The sequence below is a fragment of the Colius striatus genome, chromosome 2, assembly GCF_028858725.1.
Source record: "Colius striatus isolate bColStr4 chromosome 2, bColStr4.1.hap1, whole genome shotgun sequence".
Classification (NCBI taxonomy): domain Eukaryota; kingdom Metazoa; phylum Chordata; class Aves; order Coliiformes; family Coliidae; genus Colius; species Colius striatus.
Window position 1 is genome coordinate 66,909,409 of NC_084760.1, and position 24,220 is coordinate 66,933,628.

General features: G+C 38.9%; 1 protein-coding gene across 4 annotated transcripts; it reads right to left on the minus strand.

Moving 5' to 3' along the window:
- Positions 1 to 1,946: 1,946 nt before the first annotated feature.
- Positions 1,947 to 24,147, minus strand: ARV1 (ARV1 homolog, fatty acid homeostasis modulator). Of its 4 annotated transcripts, XR_009818253.1 has the most exons (7): positions 23,975 to 24,147; positions 12,643 to 12,762; positions 10,867 to 11,020; positions 9,400 to 9,624; positions 8,755 to 8,967; positions 4,215 to 4,346; positions 1,947 to 2,390 (listed from the first exon to the last, which is right to left on the minus strand). XR_009818253.1 is itself a non-coding variant. In XM_061990941.1 (5 exons), exons 1-5 carry the CDS (start codon positions 24,071 to 24,073, stop codon positions 8,861 to 8,863), a joined length of 705 nt encoding a protein of 234 aa, XP_061846925.1. In that variant the 5' UTR covers positions 24,074 to 24,147; the 3' UTR covers positions 4,396 to 8,860. The 4 variants fall into 4 exon arrangements, 1 of the variants encoding a protein (XP_061846925.1); XR_009818252.1 differs by lacking the exons at positions 1,947 to 2,390; positions 4,215 to 4,346 and adding an exon at positions 4,396 to 6,804; XR_009818251.1 differs by lacking the exons at positions 1,947 to 2,390; positions 4,215 to 4,346 and adding an exon at positions 4,396 to 7,201.
- Between the last annotated feature and the right edge of the window lie 73 nt (positions 24,148 to 24,220).

Consider the following 24,220-nt stretch of genomic DNA (forward strand, 5'->3'; position numbering starts at 1 on the left):
CCTTAGTGTATTTTGGGGTCCATCATTGCACAGCCATTGCGCTTGCATAAGGGATTAAATGTAATGATAAATGAGAGGTAGAAATTTAGGTGATCTCTGTGGGGAAGAAGGAATTCGGTTTTATGCCTGTCTTTTACCCTATCTCAAGTCCTTTTCCCTAGGATTTGCTTGATGTCTGAGTTTTCATATGTAAATAGATTTGTCTTGTCTCCAGTGCTTTATGTGGTTACACAATAGGACTTTTTTTCCCCTTGCACCACTTATCACCAGCCAGTCATTCAAAAAGTCCTTTCTGTTTCTGTTGCAAATGCCAAACTGTTCTGTGCTTTCAGTGTCACTCCTTCTCACTGAGAATATAACTATCTTCTGTGCTCTCAAATGCAGGTGTGTAGGGACAGAATGCATCAATCACTATTAGAGAAGCCAAGCATATCTCACTCTTACCGCAGACATTAATTTGTAGGACTGTCAGCTTAAAAGTGTGACGACTATGGAAATTAACACTACAATTTCTTTGGCAAATTAGAAGGGAGTTGGTACAGATGTGTTCATTCTCCAGGAACAGAGATCTCAATTTACCATAACCATTCTCTCATTCTCAGAATTCATAGGATTACAGAATCATGGAATGGTTGGGGTTGAAAGAAACCTTAAAGATCATCTAGTCCAGCCCCCCTGCCACAGGCTTTCATTTCTGCTACAGTGAACTGCTTTCATTTGTAGGCAGTGATTACATTTTTGTTCAGTGTTTCATCCAGCGTGTAACTCCTTACACAAAGCCTGTAGTAGATCTGAAGAGCTAGAGTCAGCGTTGTTTATTAAAAAGTCTTAAATGTTTTGCAGTCCTACTGCCAAGGAACCTGTTGCTGGCTTAGCAAGGCTGTTGCAGGGGGCAGGAGGGAATTAGAAGTATGCAACCTGGAGAATAAAAGTATCGGACACAAACTTAGTAAAAGATGAAGCCACTATCTTCACTATCTTCTCAATTAAAGTCTTACATTTTAATTAAATCTCATTACTTGAATAAATGTTCATAACTGAAAAGCAACTGGGCGTCAAACTGCCACTGCACACAGTAAGAGGTGAGAGCTCTCCTAATTTGGGAAAGGCAGCTTAGCTTTGGTCTCTCAGAGCCAGGATCTCTGCCTGCCAGTGAAAACATCTGTCAAGAGTGTCCATCCAGCCTAACAGCTGGAGGAAGGACCAAATGACCTCCGGGTTCACTTTTGGCCCATCCAATCCCATGAAAAGAAAACTGTTCCCAACGGCGGCAGCAGAGGCAGCTGCCAGCTCAGGACAAAGGTCTGAGCCTTCAGGAGCAGCTGCTGCGAGGAGTTTAGAGGAGCCAGCACTTTTCAGTAGAATAGCATGAAATTACAGACAGCGCCTTCCCCCCTGCCATTATAGCAAGGAAGGATCTGCACATGAGGGCTTCCTGTTTTGCTGTCCTGTCAGGGCATATTGTAGAGGATTAAAAACGCCTCTTTGAACATTCTCTCAAAGCACTCCTGCAGCTGAATTACATTAGCAACATCAGGCTGGCATTTTTAAAAATGAAAGCAGATGAGTAACAATGAGGAAAGGGAGACATGATCTGTATGTGTTTGTGATGCTGTTTTATCAGAGACATGACAGTCTTTTCTTTTCCTTTTAAAACTGATACAATCTGTCCTGTATAGTCAAACTATTGTGAAGATAAAGTGCCTTTCTCCCAGGTGGCCTTTTCTTTCTGTGCAGGACCTTTGTATTGTCAGGAGCTGCACAATTACAGACATAAGGCAGAAAATGCACAGGCTCTAAGAACAGGATTAATCTTCCTTCTCTCTCCATCTACACACATATACCACACACCATTTAGATAAACTGCACAATCCCATTGAGCAAGAATGTTTTTAGGGAAAAATGCACTTGAACTAAGTGTAAAATAAAGTTTGAAAAGATGCGAGTTTTAATACAAACTAAGTCTTGTCATGTGGTTATGTAAAGCAACCAACGAAAGGTTTTGAATAATCTGACCATCCTTGATAAAAAAAAAGTCTTCACTAACCAGTGTCTTATTTTCATTTTGCTGTTTCCTGGGACAGAATAAGTAAGACATAGATTATGTTTTCTTTGCTGTGCAACTCACTTGTCATTTCCACACTAAGCAGGAGAAACATCCTCATAGGGAAATAGATTCCTGATGTTGAAAAAATCGATAAGAAGTACACTCAAAGCAACACGTTCACTTTTGCTCCTTCTCTTGCAAGTTGAAGCCATTTTTTCTGGTGCTGGTATTTGGCACTTCATTATGGAGTGGATGCTCCCCATGGAGAATATTTTCTTCCTAGTTATTATTACACTTTTGTTGGCTTTTGATTTCTGGTCATCAAAAGAATGCTGTAGTCCTACTGAGAGGAAAAAGATGCTATCTCTCCTGTAGCCAAGACACCACGTGGCAGTGGCTTTGAAGGTTAGAAACAAAGCTTTCTACCAGAAGCAAAGTGAGAGACCAAAGAAGGGATCAAAGTTTAGGAGTGATGCCTCTATGACAGCATCGGATGCACTACGGCTTGCATGGCAGGGAATCACTATAAAGGTAACACCCACAGAGGCTTACAGAGCGAATTAGCGCACTTGAGAAGAGAGTACAAGGTGAGTAGAGGCACTTCTGTGTTCCTGAGATACTGTGTTCTTGTTTAAATTTGTGCAACGTTACTGGATTCATTTACTGAAAAGATACGAATGGTTTGTAGTATTTTCTGTAAAACCAATTTTTATGCAATACTTCCCTGGGCTTTCTGCCTCAAAGCCTCAAACTGTCAAATAAGATAACTTAATTTGCCTTTAAGATACTGAAAGTAAGATTGATTAGTGTGCCAGCTCCCTCCTCTCCAAATTTTTTAACCAATTTCACATTTATTTTGCCACACAGCAGCTGCCCTATTCATGATAAGGCATTAATGATTTGCTGTATATTCCCTTGAAAGTCTTCAGATATGTATGTTACAGAACTGTATCTCAACAAGGGTCAGAATTAAAGCTTAACAAAGACTTTAAACGTGTCGCTTTCAGTACTCACACTCTCTGGCTGTTTCAATATGTGATATGTTTCAATATGGTGTTGACTAGCTCCTAGCAACCTGCAGCTGAAAAGTCTTAATGTTTTTCATCTTTTTAAGCACACATGGACTAATTAATTATCCTCCAAATCCTGTGATGGTGGAGGTAGGATCATTTTATGGAAGCACACATGTGATTTAGTCAAGGTTGAAGTAGTAAGGCAGTCTTATAGGCAGGATTAGGATTCAGGTCTTAATTCAGGTCCCCACTCTCCTGCTCAAATAGTTGTGGCAGGCACTTGTGTGCAGCTTATAGACAACAGTTCTTTTGACTAAAAATGTACTCAGAATTACAGTTAGAGATTATAAGAAATTGTGGGGGCCATCTGGATTTATTTCTGCAGGAGCCAGCACATGCACAAACTGAATTCACACTCTTATGCAACTACACAAAGGAATTCAAACCACATTTTTACCCAGTGGGAAAAAACCAAACCAAAACAAACCCAAACAGGATCTATTATCCTAGTGAACAGCACTTAAAACACCGGCAGTTATTTCCTAGCTGCTTTGCAGGCCTGCCATTTATCTATGCAGGGCTCAGAAGAGCTTTACAAATTTAGGACAGCAGATGATGTTTAGGAAAAAAGATTTTACAAAGCTCCTCATGTTCAGATCTTCTTTCTAGTCCCCTCTGTAATACAGTAAGCATTACTGGAAAGGCTAAGAAGGTCAAAACAGCCTTATAAGAGGCAGAAGGGAAAGCAGGAATCTCGTTACATACACTTTCCTTCAAATTCTGATGACAGCAGCCCAGGTTTCAAGTTACTTCAGCAACAAAATTCCTATTGATTTTTAGCAGTGAAAGAATGCATTTGTTTTGTCTTTTGTCACATGAATTCTCTCTGAGCTTAGCAAGGCTACTCAGAATAATCCCAGTTTGCAAGACTGCTCATTTCTTAAAATGCTGTGCTAAAATAATTTGCATTTTATGGCTTTCATAGTGTAGATATTGAGTTGATCTTGATACCAAGTCACCAAAACAAGTATTTTGTGACCTGATTTTCATCCCTAACTTCACTCTAAACATTTCTCCAAACTGATAGTGAACATTAATTTTTAAAACTTGAATTTGTGATTTTACAAAACAAAAGTTAATCAAAGCATATGTACCTTCTAGTGCTTTCACGCTCCTTTCAGCTTTGGAAACAGTACTGCTTTAACTTTGCAACTCCAGGTGGCACTGTGGTGCTTAACGCGACCCAACTCTGGGAGAGCCTATGGATTGCACAAGCATGCAAGCTCCTGAAAAACAATGACTTTCTTGTTTTATGTGGAATCAGCTGCTAATAGTTTTTCAGTGCAGATGTCCTATTTTACTTTCATTTCGGTGAAGACTGGTCTAACAAACGGCAGTTTATATGCCTGAGATACGATGTGTCATGGAAGAAAGGACTTGCTTGTCTGTGCTCGCACGAGGTCACAAGAGTAGTAGCCCTTGCCTCCACCAGCATAATGTAACGCAATACACAGCAATGCAGAATGAAGGGAGAAGCTGTGCAACAAGCAGAGTGACTAATTCTGTATCTCTACAATTGGTAATTCTGCTCATAAAATGGTATTTTCAAGGATGGAGGACAAACCATTGAAGTAACGAGGTTATCGGTAACATGTCTATGAGACCCAGCAACTTCCCTGTTGGAAGACATCCTTTGCCATTTCATGGTATCACTTAGACTATTACAAAAATGTCCACAATAAATGTTATTTTTCCTTCATGTTCACCCCTTGAAAACTTAGGAGGACATACATATGTTTGCTTAATCATATACTCACATTCCAGCCTTCTGGGGAATCAGACAGTCATCCCAGTTTGGTGTCATCAGCAAACTTGCTGAGGGTACACTCTGTCCCCTCATCCAGGTTGTTTTGAAGGTGTTGAACAAGACTGGCCCCAGAATCAATCCCTGTGGAACTACACCAGCCACAGGGCTCCAACTTGATTCTGTGCCACTGATCACCACCCTCTGTGTTCTGTCACTCAGCCAGTTCTTGATCCACCTCACTGTCCACTCACAGTCTGTGCTGCCACTCAGTGACATGTCAACCAGCTTGAGAGTTGGGTGAGAAGGAATCTCATGAGTTTCAACAAGGAAAAGTGCTGAGTCCTGTACCTCAGGAAGAACAACCCCATGTACCAGTACAGGCTGGGGGTCGAACTGCTGGAGAGATCTGGGAGTACTGATTGATAAAAAACTAAACATGAGCCAGCAATGTGCCCTGGTGGCCAATTTTGAAGAAGTCTGCCTGGCACCTACATTCTCTTTTAACCCTTCCCAGCTTACACTGTCATTCTCCAACTTTGTATCCAGTAATTTATAAATACTTGTTACCTGACCTATGGACCTAAAGTTCCCAGCTCTCACTGCAGGATCACTAAACCATTGCTCAACCCAAGTCTGAATAACATCACTGGTTCTTCGTGCATTTCATCTGACAGAATTCTGGAGTTTGCTCCATAGGCCTATGATTTCCTAAGGGCCATGACATCCTTTTTGTTTCCAAGCAAAAGCCAAAGAGTTTACTTGGGTTCATTTGCAGGCTGTTATAGTTTTTTAATCCAAGTAAATCCTTTCCCATAAAGTTAATGCAACAATATATAAAAAGCAGGCTATTTGTCATACATCTTCCAGCACAGATGACTACTTCATTACAAAGAGTTTAGGAAAGAAGAGGAGCTCAAAAGACAAAAAGGAATAAAAGTGAGAGATGATTGTTTTAAACAGGCAGGACCTTAAAATAGTCTTGCTGCTCTCTGAAGCACCATATGGAACCCTTTTCCAAAGGTATAAAAAATGCACAACACACCTGCCTCCCCACACGAAGGACATCCTTAAGTTCCTCCTGGATTTATGAAATACTACTGTATTTGTCATGTTAGTTCTGGTAAATGAGTAGCCATAAAAACACACAAGCCAATGCCCTACATTACTGGGCAATAATGATGGCTCTAAAGACTGAGAACATGTACAAGACCTGCTTTTGTTCCACTGCTCTTTAGTTCATAATTTTCTTTTCCATCCTCAAAGACACTTAAGTACAGTGGTGTCTCCTGAGAGCATTACAAAGTGATATGTTACTACCAAATGTGACAAAATAGAAAATCATTTCTTCTTTCAGGATGTGTCCATGTCTACTCTAGGTCTTCTGAATAAAACTCAGAAAACATCCTGAAAAAATTTTTCAAAATGCAAAATAAACTTTGAGAAAACTGTCCCCAAATAAAATGTATACACACTGTATTTACAATTTTGCTGCTCACTAGGTAATATTTACATCACATGTAATGCAAAATCTTCCCCTTGCATTAGTCACACTTAAATGTGCTCCACTTAGCCTTTTGACTCAAATCAGCGAACAGAACAGACAAGAGAGAAATTTATGAGAAAAAAAACCATCTTCTTTGTATAATCATGAAAAAAAATCTAATCTAAGAGGAACAAACCAAAGCACCATGTTACATCATTAGAAAAACAAAACTGGTGGTACAAGGAATGTACATTTCCAGTGGAAGGACATAACAGAGTGGTGAGAAACTTTATCAGCTGCAATGATGATTGGTTGTGCTATGATGAACTGAAAGCTGAGTAAAAGCTCAATGACAGCTACAACAATAAAGGAGGGTTTGGTTCAGCAAGCACCAGCATTTTCCTAGTTCATATTCTTCTGTCATCCTCTCTGCTGGAGCACAACTTCATTCCCTCTTAAATTCAAGGAGAGGAGGCAAATAAAAATGGGCAAGATCAGCATCCTTGGCGCTTTTCTAAAAGATCTACTGCTCTTTTCCCTTGCACAACCTCACTGTGAAGCCTGTGTTGCAACACCGTGTGCTGGTGTTGTGGGAGGAAGATGAGCACCACTCAAAGCACCTTTAGCAACATCCTCTGCCCTTAAAAACTTTTTAAAAACACTATCTACCCAAATCTAATTATGTGAATGTGGTGGTTTAGCCCTGGCTGGGTTCCAGGTGCCTACAAAGTCATAATATCACTACCTCTCCTAAACTGGACAGGACAGAGACAAATATGAGAGGTTTGTGAGTTGATGTAAGGACAGGGAGATTGCTCAGCAATTAGCATCACAGGCAAAACAGACTCAACCTGGGGAGAAAAGAGTTTAATTTGTTAATGAACCAAATAACCTGGCCCAGGCAAAGCCACTGCAGTGAAACAAAGCATGTTCTAGGTACTGTGCTGCCAAAGCTTCTGCTAAGACAGTGAACAACCACACACGTACACTCAACTGTCTGGTCACCGACTCACACCAGTAACAAGGTGGATCCCTCCTATACCTTGACAACTATGTGCTTGCTGGGACAGCTGCAGAGTTAAACTGCTTCATGTACTTAAAGGGGTTGCAGATTGCATTTTTTTTGCCTTTCCTACATGCTCAGAAAGATATAAAGTATAACATGGATGGCTGATCAGTGGTGTTAGCCTCTGCCTTATTAAAACAGGATCACCAACCAGTTGCTTTTCTGACTGAATAATTTGCTGTGGCATAGGCAAGCAGTAACAGACAAACAAGTCTGATGTCTTCTGTGGTCATAATCTATGATTACTCTAAACCTGTTTACAATCAACTTGAAGATGTTGCAAAATATTATTTGATGCATTTTGCTAAATACACACAAGAGACTGCATCTGAGGAAAATGAAGACTGGAAGTTGTACCTGTAGATAATACAGTCTTCTAGAACTGAACCAGGAGAATTGAGACTTTGGATGGAACATAATGGAAACTGCTCTGCAGAAAAGAAGTAAGTTTGTGTCCTAATTATTGTCTTGTGGAAACAAAATCTACCAGTTCCTTTGTGGGCCATCAGGCCCTCTCTTTGCTTTCTGGGGAAAAAGTGCAGAACTTCTCAAAATGTTTCTTCACTAATTTAGACCTAAATGTGTTTTAGGGTTTTTTGTTGTTGTTGTTTTGTTTTATTTTTGTAAGTACGCTACTGCTGAACAGCACTTATTGCTTCCACTAAACTTGCTGCCATTTGAGGGCTGGGTGTGGGGGATGTGGCTTAATATTAAATGCAGAAGAAGCAGTATCTCAAACAACTTTGTATACTGGGGATCAGACTCCTTTCACTCTCTTGTCAGCTTTCAGAACAAAGTAGCAGTGTTTATGAGAACAGAAAATTTCAAGCCAGTTAAAACTGTAGTTCCTAGAGATTACTCTAAAACTAGATATTTTATTATTTTGGATTGTTACATAAACATTCCAGAGAAAGCAACCTAGTTTTCTCACTGTAGTTTTACCCTATAAAACTTGCCTTTTCTCTAATAAACTGTTTGCATATGTTCACTTCGCTCTTTGAAAAGTGATGCTTTTACATTTTTCCACTGACTCCCTTCCTCTTAAGAGAACAATTAATCCTTCTCTTTCTGCCAAAATGCAGTGACTGGTAGAAGTGCTGAATTTTTTTAGTGTACCTTTTTTCTTACAGTCATAGCTATGCAGCCAGATTCATAACACTAGCAAGACAGTGACACATTCATATTTTTAATGGGAAAATTAATAAATAAACTAAGGCTGAAGTTTCATTGCTTACCACATTAAACAGACAAACTTCTGAAGTTTCTCATTTTAACTCATCCTGAAACAGTCAACACTCATTAGCTCACCACTAATGAAAGTTTTTCATTGTCTATTACCTTCTTTATCACTATGAAAACGGTGGTTTTGGAGGCTCCTGGCAGAGATCATTCTTAAGAAACGATCATCATGTTGTCAGTATTTCTTCAGACCTGGGCTGACATTTCAAACATCCCATCCCATTTTCTGGAACAAGCTGACCACACCATTTTCCAAAACTAATCCGAATAATATCGCTAACCAAGGCAGCATTCGGTTCAAGTTCAATGTAACTGCAAAAGAAAGAAGAACAAATCTATCATTTAAGAAGATCACAGAAACCATGTGAGAATTCCTATAAATTTGTATGTATAAGAAATCACAGAAATCCTTTAAAAGTCTGCATTCCAAAGTCATGCATAAAATTAACATGAAATATTAATTTTCCAGACACATAAAGAATTCTATTTTATGTTTCAATGATCCATGATGAGACAGCATACACAAAAAGATGATAAAAGGTGCTTTTTGTGTTTTTTTAATGAAGTTTTTTGTTTCATTCACTTTTCTATTAAAGTATAAGCAACATACTTTTAAGATAGAGCTATTTCAGTTACATGTCTGAATCTGATTTTAAAATATAACAACAGTAACAATGGCTTCTCTAAGCTGCATTCTCTCACATTCTATACAAATAACGTTGTAATAAAAAAGCAAAATCATACCTCGAATTGCCTGAGAGTTTGATATCAAGACAAATACTTTTATAAATGCAAGGCATAAAGGCGTGTAGTCATGTTCCCAAATAACAGCTGGAATTAGCAAAAGCTTTCCATAGCTGGATAACAGCAGTGCTTTGAAAAGTAAAATGAAGTCAGACTTTGTTTTCATCATCTCAGGTCTCATCCACCATAAGGTAAGAAAAATGCCAACCAAAAATGAAGTTTGCTCTAGGAGGAAATAAGAGGAGTTGGAAAGAGAGAATGAAGTGCCCAAATCAAATCCTTTTTAGACAAATTTCAGTGACATGACATGTCCCAAATGCAACTGAGCCACTGCTATTTAAGAGACATACTCAAATATGAAGATGTCCTCCATTCTCCTGTAGTCACTTTAATAGGCAATTATTAGTATTACTTCAACTAATTCAGTATCATGACATTCAGAATAATTCTCGTAGGATTGTCATATTCATCATTTCTGACACCATAGAGCACAGGAAGTTTAAGAACCTCTTTACGTGTCCTTAACAAAAGGAGAGGTTTTTTTCAACTGTCTTGTTAGCCTGTACAACAAAATCAATGCTTGTCATCTTTGAAAAGGTCACCAGCAATGAAACTTTTTCATCCAGGATGAGAAAGAACACTACATTGAAGCTATCATTGAGCTATTAGACACCTTTTTGACACCACGTCCCTGGGTAACACTGGAATTAGTGCACATGTCAAAGCAAGCTTCACAACAGCTGTAATAGATGAATTACTACTGGAAGCATGAGTCTCAGTATTTTTACTGACATGTTATGAAAAGCTACTTAGAGCAACATTAGACAATAAATGACTTAAGTTAAACTCTGAATATTTAAGAGGAATACTAGTTTTAATCTGCAGGCTTGATTGAAACGCTATCACCAGAAGAAGTCTAAGAATAAAAGTACTAGCCAAAATAAAACAAAACCCCTTCCCTGTCTTCAAATGTAGTCATAGAGCACAGAAGTACTTTCTCTTTCCCAGTGGTGATACTGCTCTGTATTTTTGTATATTCATTTCAAAAACTCAAATTGATACAGCTTTTCCCAAGTATTTTTTACTTCTGTAAGAACCATCCTTAATGTTGTATCATCTCAATGAATAACAAATCTTGAAGTCAACATGAAATATACAGTAAAGCAGACCTCTACATTGGTCTTCAAACTATGTAAATGGATTCAGACAAAGATTTCTGAGTGTTGCAAATTTTAAGTGTTTTAATATCTAATGCTGATCATATCAGTCTGAACTGTAATCATGATCAAACTATGCATTTGCATTAAATGAAGGCAAATTAGAGAGTATGTGTATAATCATTTAATCATACTGGGCTGGACATGACACACATCTGTATTAACTTTTGCAATACAGGCTTGCTAAAAATTCATGGAGTTATTCAATGCTTAAAGAGTAGATAGTGGCACAACTCATTATTGACCTTACCTAAAAAAGCTATGCCAAACATTCTATAAAAATCCCATTCCTTGGCATATCTGATTAAGTCATCAGGATCTATGTTTTGGTTTGAATCTTGTAGTTGCAACCACCTGAGATAAGCTTCACAGAGCAAACAAAATATGCAGAGCTTGCCATGGATCTGGTAAATGAAAGAATGATAAAAGCGTTATTAAACCAGCATAAATTATAGCATTAGTATGAAATTGGTATTTAAAATACATTTCAACATCTCTACAAAACAAGCTCTGTGGTTTTATTGTGTTTGTTTAGAAATATAAGCAAATTACTTCTGTTAAGCCACTAGTTTTGCATATCATCCTTTTAACACCAATTAACATGATGGGAGAATTAGACAGCATAGGAAATTGCATAAACAGTTCCATACAGAAGGCAGCATACAACTGTGGTTTCTAAAGCCTGATCTAGATTTTTTTTTTTAATTGGGAAGGCCGTTTCATCACTTACAAATATAAAAATAAAATTGTGCCATAGCTAGTAGAATTGTGCTATAAAAAATTTGAGTTGAACGATAACTACTCTATTCAGTGAACTGGTTTAAATAGCCTTGTTTCTCTTTTCCCCTGGGACAATCTCCATTAGAAGAAACTGGTAGTGTAGTTATACCAAAAATAATTTTTTTACTTCAGCTAAGAGTAAAGTAGCAAAAAGAAAGGGAGCAATATAACCAACAAAACTAAAAAATATCCTCTGAAGTGACTGCCAAAATGATGTCATGGGGGCCCACAGTTAGTGTGTTTCCACATTAAACAGTCAATAAGCCAGAGCTGTATGTGGGGTGAATACTGATTATATACAGATGCAACTTCTGTGCATGGATTCTACTTTTTCCATTAGAGTCTAGTTATGCCAATTGCACATACACGCACAGACTAAGCCAATTTGAAATTCAACTCAATTTATTTGAATTTTCCACAGATGGAATAGATGGCTTCCAGAAGCCTCATGGAAAACATCACTACCAGTCTCCAGAAGCACTGAATGAATTAAAAATCTTTAGTCAGATTTATGCTTGACAAGGCAAATATATCTACATTGCTTAACACTGGACTAGCCAAGAGGTATCAGCATGAACAGAGAGCACTTACGGTTGGACAGTTTCCTCTAGATTAGCTTCCTTCTCCTGTGAAATCTATTGTTAAGTAATATGCACTTCTGTCAGAAAAGCTACACCTCTGCTCTCCAGCCTGGCCAGCACAACTCGGTTTACTACATAGCTTTGCATCAATGACACTTCATATGAAAACTACAATCTTTTGCTATAGTTTTGAGGACATGGTTAATTATTTAGGAAGAAACTCATTAATATGGTATGTTGTATAGCTCATTTCAGAAAAAAATGCTTCCAACAGAAAATTAATTTGGAAAATGATGTGAAATTAGATATTTCGCTTCCAGTGTAGCTTATCACATCATCCTTTTAACATAAATTAACATGACAGACAAATTAGAGGGTGAAGAAAGTGCATGAACAGTCTGATGCAGTTCGTTCTCTTAACATACAAGATGACTACTTTATTTGTTGGTATTGTGCCATTACTACTGTGGAGATAGTTCTTAATAACAGTTGAGTTTGAGATTTCATGTGTTCTATTTGTGACATAACTAGTTTGGCTTGCTGGAACCTGTAGAAGGGCAGGAGAAGAACACTCTCTAAAATTTTACAACAATTAGAATCAATTTACCAAATCTAAATATACCTTTAACTAAAAACAGTCACAGAGTAGGGGCAAAGCAACTTACATTTATCTTTGTATTGAAAAGGATGTGCCTGTAGGCTTGTGCTTTACATAAAATAGCATTAATCAAGATGATAACAGGATCATACTCGATGTATTTGTCTACAGGTTTCTGGCAGGATTTCTGAAAGTCACAAAACAACAAGAATTAGGAAAAAAGAAAACAAGGAAGCATTTTTGAAACCTTCCTCTAGTCTCAGCCCAACTGCACAAATACAAACCAGCAATTCAATTCTTATTAGTCTTTTTTTAGCCCCATCTTCATTTTCAGTTGTTTTTTAATCCACCCTGAAAAACAGCTTGCTCTCCCCGACACTACAGTTAATATACAGACTTCTGTTATAAAACATAAAGATACTTCATCAAGTTTTACAGGCTTCAGATTAACACTGATAATAAATTATGCAAGGATGTACTTAGTTACGCTACAAAGACAACCCCTTCCCCCCCAAAACTACCTTCCCAAGACTCAAGAAGTGCACCAGTATCTTGTTAAAGCATAACTGATCATGGCTTGTCTATTGGAATTTTTGTTTGTTTTTTTCTTGGAAAGAAAAATAACTTCTATTAATTTCTTCAGAGACACTTTATCCTCCTATCCTACCTTTTTCTTCCTTTCAAGAAAACTAGTGAATAGTAGTAAGGCAGTAGTATTGCATTGCTTCTCCAATATATCTGCTGGTTGCTGCTGTGCCTACTAGAGAGGTTATTTCACCCAGGCCACTGGGAACTGCTTGTCCTCGACCTCCTTCAGATTTATTAACCCATCTGCATGGATAATCACTCTTTGAATTGAGTTAAATGAGAAAGGCTAACAAAAGGCTATTATACTAACTGTATAATCTAGCAGACCTGAGGGGGAAATTACTACTAGCAGAGCACTGAGGAGCAGCAGCAGTTGATCATAGCGATCACTCCAGCTCAAAGAAGTGCACTTGCAGGAAGGTGCTTGTCTGCAGGTCAGCTTTCCATTGGTGACAGTTCTCCAGTTCAGCTACTTGTCTCCTCCAACATGTCCTCAGATAGACCCATTACCCTGAGCCTTCACTTGAGCTGCCACGCTTAGAGTAGAATGGTCAAAGAAATGATCTCTATTTCCATTTTGGTAAGTGCAAGACTGTGCACTGTCGTAAGAGAAATCCATGCACACAGCTCTCTGAAATGCTCCAACAGTAAAAAATGCAGCATTAGGCAACACACACCTATAGACAAACTCCCAGAAAAATAAAAAATCTTTTCTTCAGTTTCACAGGGATTCCTTTCCTACAAAGTTAAGTTTGCCTGCCTGTTTACCAGAATTATTACTGGAGAATCTGAGAAAAATTTCACTAGCAAATTGACTCAAAAGTCCAGCATCCATATCAATTAAAACACTCAAACATGCAACTTGAGTACAAGTATCTAAGGAATGTTGCTACTACTAATCAGTGTTTCTTGGTACAGCTCAAGAAAAAACATTAACTCATTTGGATTAGAAAATACTGTGTATGACAGTAACCAAGTTAAAAACTAATGAATTAAAAAATTGACTCACCCAACAGTTTGATAGGTCTAAAATTACAGTGGATGAGATGGAAGAAAGGACACAATTAACAGAAGACCACAGCCACAGGATTTAATAGAGTGAAAAAGAAATTGCAACTATAATTCAAAGCAGCATCTTGCTTGATGTCTTTCTACAGGGAAATCATGAATAGATATTTTTATAGGTAGTAATTTGCATATGTCAAATCTCTGGGTTGATGTAGCACAGGAAAACTCCAATTTGTTTTATAGGCTTATTCACACAAGCATATACAAAAAGATATTCTTGGACACAATAGGTGTCATAAGGTTAGATGAAGGATATTCTACATATCCCAGGATTTATTATGCTCTCACATTTTCCTACAATAGAACATTTTTTGATCAAGGTTAAAAACCTTTCTGAGTAAAGATGGATCTTTTCAAGCAGGGGATCCCAACCAAGCACCGATCACAAATCTTGCAGTTGAGAGGTACTAGAAAAGTTTCACTTGACAGCTGACATGAATTTTAGACAATTAAAATGTATCAGATAATCCTCCAGACAAAACCAGTGATACAGAAATTCTTCTTCAGATATATAAGAAGACTGCTACAAATTAATACACAAATAGTGGTGTTATCCATACGAATGGATCTTCAACTACACAGCTTCTGGCAGCTACAACCAATTCTTCTGCAGCAGTGAGCATGATGTTTAATTCATTATTTCAGCATACCACCACCACCAGCAAACATTTAAGAGTCTCACTTGTCTTGTGTTACTTCAACAGGAATGAAATTTTTCGGTACCATAGAAGAGCATGGAATCATAGAATTCCATTTCAGGTGGAAAAGATCTTTAAGATGAAGTTCAATCACTAACCTCACACTGCCAAGCTCACCACTAAACCGTGTCCCTCAGCACCTCAGCAGCAAAGCTTTTAAACATCTCCTGAGATGAGGACTCGCTCCAGTATCTTAATGTCTTTCTTGTAGAAGGAGGGCCAAAACTGAACACAGCACTCAACCTGCGACCTCACCAGCGTTGAGTACAGGGGGACAATCCCTTTCCTTTGCCCTGCTGGTCACATTATTTCTAAAACAAACCAGGATGCCATTGGCTTTCTTGGACACCTGGGCACACTGCTGGCTCATGTTCAGTTGCTGTCAACCAACACTCCCATGTCCTTTTCCTCCAGGCAGCTTTCCAGCTACTCTTCACCAAGCCTGTAGTGTTGTATGGGGTTGTGATGGCCCAAGTGCAGAGGACAGCACTTGGCCTTGTTAAACTTCATGCAAAGCAGGCATCTTCAAGGATCTTTCCACACACAGACATACATTAATTCATTTTTTCCTGTCTTCTAGAGCTAGATGAGAACCCTATTCTTAATATGCTTATTTCTATTTGAGTCTCAGCTGTATGAAGGAAGAGTCCTCTGTGCTTATCCAGCCAGTGACAGCTCATTCAGGGACTTGTGAGACCTACAAACCACCTTACTGCAAAAGACTTGTGTGTGCACTGCCACAGAGAATTGGACAAAATGAAGATGAACATTAAAGAACTAACGCACCTTCTAGGATGAAATTTCCTCCATGTTTGACTTCTTTGTTGTTGGGGTTTTTTTCAGTAGTACTACTAAAACATTTGACACTGACCTTAAATGTCTAGGAAGGAAACTTGGGGCTGGAGCCTGACTTCAGCAAAATCACTTCAAGCAAGAGTTAATGCAGTTTAAATGCACAGAGGTTTAACTAGATAGCTTTTTCTAGTTAAGGTAATTTATGCTTTTGTGCATAAATATGGCACAGAAAGTTCCATGGGGTGTGCTTGATGTGTGGAATTACCACCAAGCACTCAGGATTGCACAAACCTGAAATAAATAATCAGTGTCTCTCCTGAGTGTGCAGTTATTGACAAGTTGCATACTGGGTAGCAAATGTTCTTTTGGGACACAGTCAATGGCCTGTTCAGCTTGACTGACAAAAGCGCATCTCCAACAAAACCAAAGTTTTGCAATCCTGGGCTTTCTCAATGAAATGCCTCAGTTATCACAGCCAGTTATAAAACAACAGAAAGAAGTAACTGGATTTCTCTATGTTTTTAACCATTTTTTAATTTATTTTATAAATATGTAACTGACATCAGAAAGAGGAAAGAAATCTTATCTTTCCTTTAAAAAATAGGCAATATTTTGATGAAAAGGTACTTTCAGATTATGCTGCAAAAGAGAAACGTCAAACTTGACACCATAAATTTTATTTACACATCTTCTAAATTGAAATATTTAAGGAAAATTGCAACTGTTTAATACTGACACACAGAGTCAGATACTGAGCTACCCTAAAAAAGGGGAGTTGAATCATAGAATGGTAGGAGTTGGAAGGGACCTTTAGAGATCATCTAGTCCAACCGCCCTGCAGAAGCAGGTCCACCTAGATCAGGTCATATAGGAATATGTCCAGGAGGGTCTTGAAGACCTCCAAGGAAGTAGACTCCACAGCCTCTCTGGGCAGCCTGTGCCAGGGCTCCCTCACCTGAACAGTGAAATAGTTTTTTCTTATGTTTAAGTGGAACTTTTTGTGTTCCAGCTTCATCCCATTACCCCTTGTCCTGTTGCTAGCTACTATAGAAAACAGGGATGTCCACCATTTAGATATTTGTAAATAATGTATTTCAATATTGTAACAAATTTAAAAGGGTATTGATTTAGGAATTGTTTCACGAGTCAAACATTTAGGAATATTTGATTATTGCTTGTCTGTTGTTGCAAATTAAAAAAAAAAAGAGCTTCCATTTTGATAACGTAAAAATTTGCTTAGTTATCTTCAAAAAAAAAAACCCAAAACAAACCATAAAGGCAGCTTTGAGAAAAAAAAGAGAATCAAAAGCTAGTACAAGCCTGTTCTTTATAGAATAGAATTTCAGATTCTTTCTGATCAGAGCAATCCAAAACAGTTAAGGAAAATAACATGTTTTAATATCTCACACTAAATAAGACAAAAAAAGCAAAGAAATGTTAATTCTGACTGCACATTTATCAGCCTTTAATAAAACACCACCCAAAGACATACCTCTTTTTTGTTCATTACAGACACTCAAACTGTGAACACAGTTCACAAACATAAGCCAAATAAAATAGTGCACAAATATTTGAGGAAATACCTAATGTCAGTGAAGGGCAAAGTTCCTGAAGTATACGAACATGACTTTTTCAGAGTGCTCTCTCCAACAATAAATGTAACTGAGTTTTTAAGTGTTTTGGGGTGGGAATGGTGGAAGGCAAAAAATGTAATAGAAGAAGCAGCCATAAGACATGACAGAAAGTAAAAATATACATTGAATAACCAAGCTCTATCTGGACCCAAAAATACCATGAAGATCACACTAGGAATACATTTGCAAATCTCGGGACATTAGAAACAAGTGAAACAGTCTCATTTTAGTTTTCTCCAGGGTTTGGAGTTTGCAAAAATTAATCTACAATGTTTTGCTGGACTACGTATACAGCAGATTTTAACATTTACATAGCTTGAACATGAACATAGGCCAATTTACATAGGTTCATAGGATAAACTAACACAGACCCATCATCTTATGAGAGTGCTCTTAATCCCAGTTGCACCTTTAAAGTGTAATTAGCTGCACTGCTTTTGGGAAGGGGTTCTTTATTAGGGATGTGGCTAAATGTCATAATGAGCTGAAAATCAAAGCAACCCAGTTTCAGATGCGTTCCATTTCAGAAAATAAAACTTATTGGTTTATATTTTTTTCCTATATGATATGTTTTCCAGCAGTGAGTTGGTGTGTAGACTGAGTTATGTAAACAATAAAAATAGTATACTTTATTTTCCAGGATGATCTTTGTACCCTTGACAGATTCTTTATGTTACCACATAAGTGCTTTGCATTCAAAGCGTTTACAGTCTCTCTGCCTTGCCTCAATAAAACAGCTTTTCAATTATGTTTTAATTGCAGCAAAGCTAAATGAAGTGTGCACTGCTCAGGCAATTTGGCTTTCTTATTATAAAACACGAGGGGGATCCTGACAGAGCTTTACACATTGCAATGAATAATTTCTTTCCCTTTGTTAGGGTCTGGAACAATTAACATATTTAAAATTTTATTTTTAAACACAACAACATATATGTAATTTAAAACCATTTTAAAAAAACAAACTTGTTTTTATACTCACTGCACTTTGACTGTGGAATTTATTCCAGGTTAGCTAAATGTGGGAGGGAGGTTTCCCCCACCATAGCATTAGTACTACAGTGGCAATGCTATCTGGACTGTACTTTTTGTTACTGTTATTAATGGTTGGTTCACTGATGACTTGCTGTATTATTTAGAAATTATTTCAGTTTTAAAGATCTCAAAATAATTAACAAAAATATCTACAAAGAACCACCTAGGCTGCTTTCACCATCACTCCTAGTTTGGAATATGGAAAACTAACCGCATGTTCACAGCATGGGACCAGAACCAGACCCGTGAGTTCCAAAGCAACCACCAGAAGCCACCTTTGTTGGAGGCTATCTTAACATGCCTGCACTTTCCCCACCACCATCCCTCAAGTCACCATGCTGATGAAAAAGCATATTGAACATGTCTCCCTGAAGAGGTGAGTTTCCTCAGAATTTTATTATCCATTTTCAAGTAGCTTCAAGATCTTTCTAATGAGCAGTAGCCCACTTGTCTCTTGTAATGGCCATTTCACAGCAAAATGTATGCAGGACAAGGAAAAAGTTCATTCACTAAATGAGAATCACAAAATAGACTAAAAAAAACCAGAACTTGAGGAATTTGTGGCAGTCAGCCACCTTGCAGCTATCTTAAGAAAAGACATGACTTTTCCACCAAGCGTTTCATAGTACTGTATGGACTTGTATGTTTCATAATAGGAGATAGCCTTAGTTTCTTCAGTATGCATCGAAAACTTAAGTTTCAGAGTGGATTCTAAAACTTCTGAGGTCTTTAATGCTCACCCAAAAATTACAATATGGAGCTCAAAGAAACTTTTAATTATCTCAAGAGCAATAACAAATGCCGCAGGAACTAAACTAACATTCTGAATATTCAGCCAAAATTGCACTTTAATACTGTGGGCTGGAAACAGATGTTTCCCAATGGAAGCTTTTTTTTCCATTTGCTGCTGGAAAATACCCATTCTTCTCTTCAAAAGACTAATAACAGAATACAAAACCATGGTATTTTGCTTAGGCATTCAAATTTAAATCTTCCACCTGAAAAATCCAGATAAGGGTAAATGCATCCTAAAAAAAAGTTAGGACTAGACAGAAGATGCTGTTGGGAAAACTGTTCTTTAACCTCAAGATGATGTTCCAAAGATGTTAAATGACATGAACTTTCTGAGAACGGCAAAAATATTTTAGATGCAGTTTCATTAATTTATCAAGGACAACTTTAAACTAGGATTGCAGCAAGTCTGTAGACCAGAATAAACCAATGATGACCTTCGCAATGTTCTGCTTGTCCTAATATTCTGAGGCCTTTCATGTTATATACCATATGGAACAAATGTTGGGTTGTTGTTTGGGGTTTTTTTTTCTTAATATATCCGTATTTTCATGTACTACTTGAAAATGGGAGCGAAACAAAGCTATCCTAAAGCTTTTTAACAAAAAAAATTACCTAGACAATGTCTACTGGCCTCCCTTTTGAGTATCATTATACAACCTTTCTATGTACTCTTTGTTTTCTTTCTATGATGAAGTAGCAGTGCTCGGGGGTCTAACGCCACAAAGACAGATGAAACTGTTCTCAGGATGAGTGATCACACCTTCCCATCTCCCCTCAGACCTCCAATTTTCTTTAAACACCTTCAGCTTTCCCTAAGTTTTTAGATTGAAAGGAAAAAGTAAACCAAAAATTGTCCTGTTAGAAACCATGAGGTCTTGGTAGCTGGAGACAACGCTGGTGACAATGGTGCTTTCCTGTAATACGCAGACCAAGCTGAATTCAGATCAGTTCAACCAAAGGAATCTTTTTATCCTGTCAATCTTCTAACTCTCTCATCTCTTTATAAACTGTGAGCTAACACTTTTCTTACTAATGTGCTTTGTACTAATGTGCCTGTTCCTCATGTGGACTGCTTCTACTCTCAGCGCTTCCTGGATGGCCAGAAATGCAGAGCATGGTTTAGGGATGATATGACACGTATCACGTAAGAGCAACTGGGACTGAAACTGAGCCATGATAACCCACGACATAAACAGAGAAAACATACAGGTAGGTAGGAGTAAGTGAAAAACTGGACCAATCTGCACCTCCATGAAGAAAGTTAGACAGAATTTTCGATTTGCTAGAAAGATGTAATTATTCATTTTTTCTATTACTCTGATCTTTACTTATTTTGTAAGAGTTTGGGGTTTTTGATGAACGTAGTACCTGGGACTCAAGTCTTTGATTTCTACATGGGATGCCACAGCTTTTGAAGACAAGGATCCTGAGTCCTCGAATGGTTAAATGCCGAGAGGAATAAGTGCCATCTCCTGGCTCCTACTTTGCTTTAGAGATTATCATAGCAAAATTAAAACCTATAATTGATTACCTGGGTTTACAAGATGTGCTAAATCTGATCTGATATGCCTGCAGGCATAAGCTTTATACTTGTCCTTCTGTATCCAACTCGTCCTTGCTTTGAAAGACGAGTTTGAAGTTCCACATGAAGGAGCTCCAGAGAAAATAATTTATATTTATATCACGTATCAGTGATGAATTTTGACATGATTTGATTACCAATGATTTCATGTAGTTTATATCCACTAATAAACATGATACATTATACTAACACAAAAAACAACTAAAAATCAATTGTCTTGTAGTGTGCATGTGTGAAGTCAGCAGAAATCAATCTCTATTACTTCATCTTTTACTTAAGAAAACCACTGATCTCTCCAGTGTTTTAAATATCTGCAGAGAATTTTGTGTGCATTTTCATCTGATTTATGCTCTACGGCAAAAAAAACCCCACTTTAACTGACTGTTAGGCTGGGAGAGAAGGAGGTAAATCAGCTCTTTTTGCTATCATCAGTAATTTGTACCTATCTTGTTTTCACAGCCTCCTGTTGATAAGAGAAGCTAAGAATAAATACATACATCTTTCAACATGAGCTAACCACTGTTTCCCCAAACATAAATTGTCAACAGAATACTCTGATCTGGTTGCCTGCAATCTCTGTTTTTGATCTAAGAAACGCTTGAATGACTCAAAATTTCAAGTGTCATGAATGAATATATCACAGGTTTCCTAAAAGCTTTCTGGTCCTCTGTTATGTTTGTTGCTTCACGGTTACTAACATGGTAAATTAACTCATCTTCTATAAGCATTCTCAAAATGCCAATGGCTACAAAACTGGCTGAAGCAACCATGAAGGATATTTGAATGATACACAATTAATTTCTTATTGTTGTGGTTTTGCCCAGCCAGCAATGCAGCATGACAGTCTCTTGCTCGGTGCCCCCCATCCACTCCCAGCCTCTTTAGGACAACGGAGGCCCCAGCGACATGGGAGGAAAAAGGATAAAGCAAAGTGGTTGTGGATTAAGACAAGGGCAGGGAGGGCTCACTGCCAATTACACTTCTGGGCAAAACAGACTCCAGTACTTAGAGAGGAAAGTAGGAAAGTTTATTCCACTACCTACAAGAAACAGAATAAAAGCAAAAAGAGAACAGGATGATGAGAAAATTACAACCAGCATTTTAAGATCTCCCTCCCCCATCCCTCCTTTTTTCCCAGGCCCAGCTCACTGCTCCCCATATCTCCATCTCCTCCCCTCTCAACAGCACAGCGGGGCAGGGAATGGGGAATGTGGTCAGTCTCTCACAGATGGTTTTTGCCACTTCTCTCTTCTCAGAGGAGATGACTCCTTGCATTCTCCCCCTGCTCTAATACAGAGTCCCTCCCACACAACACAGTCCTTAATGAACATCTCTGGTGTGGGCTCTTCCCAACAGCTACGGCTTCTGCCAATACAGGGTCCCTCACACGGGACATGGCCTTCTCTAGGCATAGTCACTGCCCCGGCATGGGTTCTTTAAAGAAGTATGAACAAATCCTCTCCACAGAATGCAGGGGGGTCTCAGCTCCAGCACACCTCCTCCTCTCTTCCCTCACTGACCTTGGGGTCTGCATGCTCACTTCTCTCTCTTCCAACTCCTTGCACAACCACCAGACAGAAAAAGAAGGAAGAAGAAACAGGAAAAACCCTTGTCTTCCGGCTTCTTCTTCTTAAAAAGTGATCATGGAGGTGTCTAACTGGCTCAGCCCCAGAAGTGGGTCTGGCTCAGAGCTGGGAAGAGTTTTAAGCAACTTCTAACAGGAGCCATCTTTACAATACTTTCCCTCTTACCAGAAATGGCTTCATGTCAAACCATGACACATAAAATAAAATATTCAACCAATTGGTTCAAATATGAGGTTTTCCAGTTTTATAAGGAACAGACAGGATGTTGTGAAAACACAATCACAGATAAAACTAAAGACTTCCTCCACTGAAACAGAGGGTGCTAAGTGATTTTTTTTTTTTTTTTTTTTTTACACACAACAGAAAAAACATTAAGTCAAAAGTAAAACCTGGAGACAAGTCTACATAAACTCTATCAAAAATTCAAGCTAGTAATTTTGAAACAGTTGAAAGCATTGCATAACAGGTATTTTTTTTTTCTGTGGCTACAAAATCTTGAAGAAAACATAAGAGATGCCTCAGAAGAGAAGGAAATTAATTTTAAATTATTTAAAATTATGAAAACACTGTGGGGGAAAAAAAAGGAACCCTGTGGTAGGCAGAGTAGGAAGGGAGAGCGGTAAACAGCCTGAAGCATGCTGGTACCATTTGGGATAAATAATGCAAAAGTTCTTGCATGTATATTGAATAATCATTTGTCAAAGCCTGACATTTAGGTCCAGCTGCTTCCTAAGTTGCCTTGTCACCAAAATTGGGAATACGCTTAATGTGTATCGTTAAGAAGCAAACATCCCTTTATTGCAGCACTGGGTGCACAGGGGATCACTCCATCTAATGTGCATATAAAAAAATGAAAGAACGCTCGTTACATACCTTATAGAGAAATGAAGCAATTATCTTCTTTTGAACACTGTGGCCTTACTGGAACTGTTTTGAAGTTGTTTTTCTGCTTGGTCCCACAATTTATAGCCAAAATATAACTGTGCTGTTATCAAGCTCTCTCCCTCAGCCTCTTTTCAGGTGGATTTCAAAGGCCTCTCGCTAACAAGTGTCTGCACAACAGGTACGTGAGTACTGGTGCTTTTAGACACTTTTAACTCCTTGCTTGCAATTTTCTCATCATACAACTCAGAGTCCAAATCCTGCTTTGTATAAGATAACAAGCAAAGATAAGGATTTAGGGCCTATAAATGAGAAATCTCTTAAGCTTGGTATCATCCTGACCACGGAGCTGCACCCAGATCTAACTTCCAGCGAGCAGAAGACGTGGACAGGTGACATGCCCGCTGCAGCAGCCTGCATGGGAGCCCACAGGCACACCCTGACAGCTGTCACACAGTTGCCTTCGAGAGAAAGGAGAATAGGGTGGCAGAAAGTACGGCAAATGTGAAATCTACACTCAGACCGAGAGAAAGCGGCCAAACTGCGGGCTCTGGAGCCGCGAAGAAACGCGTCCCGTGGGTCCGGGAGCGGCGGAACACGGACGCCCGCGTGCCGCCGGCCGCGCCGCCACGCACCGCCTGCTGACGTCGAAGCCTCCCACTTGCCCCGGACCCCTCAGGTCTCCCTCGCCCGCTGCTCGGCCGTCCTGTCCCCCGCCTCCACCGCTGCCTCGACTCACGCAGATGGAGATACGGAGCACGCCGCGCTGATAGTCCCTGTAGAGCTCCGCCGCCTCCCTGTTGCACTCGATGCAGCGGTAGGCGCCAGGCGCCGCCATGGCGCCCGAAAGCACGCCCCGGCCTGTCAGCGCTTCGAAGCGCCTCGCTTCCGCGTTCGGGGGCGGAGCCGCGCCGGACGGGTGCCGCGGGGCATGCCAGGATTTGTGGTTTTCTGTCGGTTGCCGTGGGCCGGAGTCGCGCGCCTC

Bases quoted from the DNA above. Each gene is read 5' to 3' on its own strand.
- ARV1 (XM_061990941.1), bottom strand. From the start codon at position 24,073: ATGGCGGCGCCTGGCGCCTACCGCTGCATCGAGTGCAACAGGGAGGCG. The intron at 9,625-10,866 runs GTAAGGTCAATA...ATTTCCTCCTAG, and splicing joins GTTTGGCATAGCTTTTTTAG to AGCAAACTTCATTTTTGGTT. The intron at 8,968-9,399 runs GTATGATTTTGC...TTTCTTTTGCAG, and splicing joins AAACTCTCAGGCAATTCGAG to TTACATTGAACTTGAACCGA.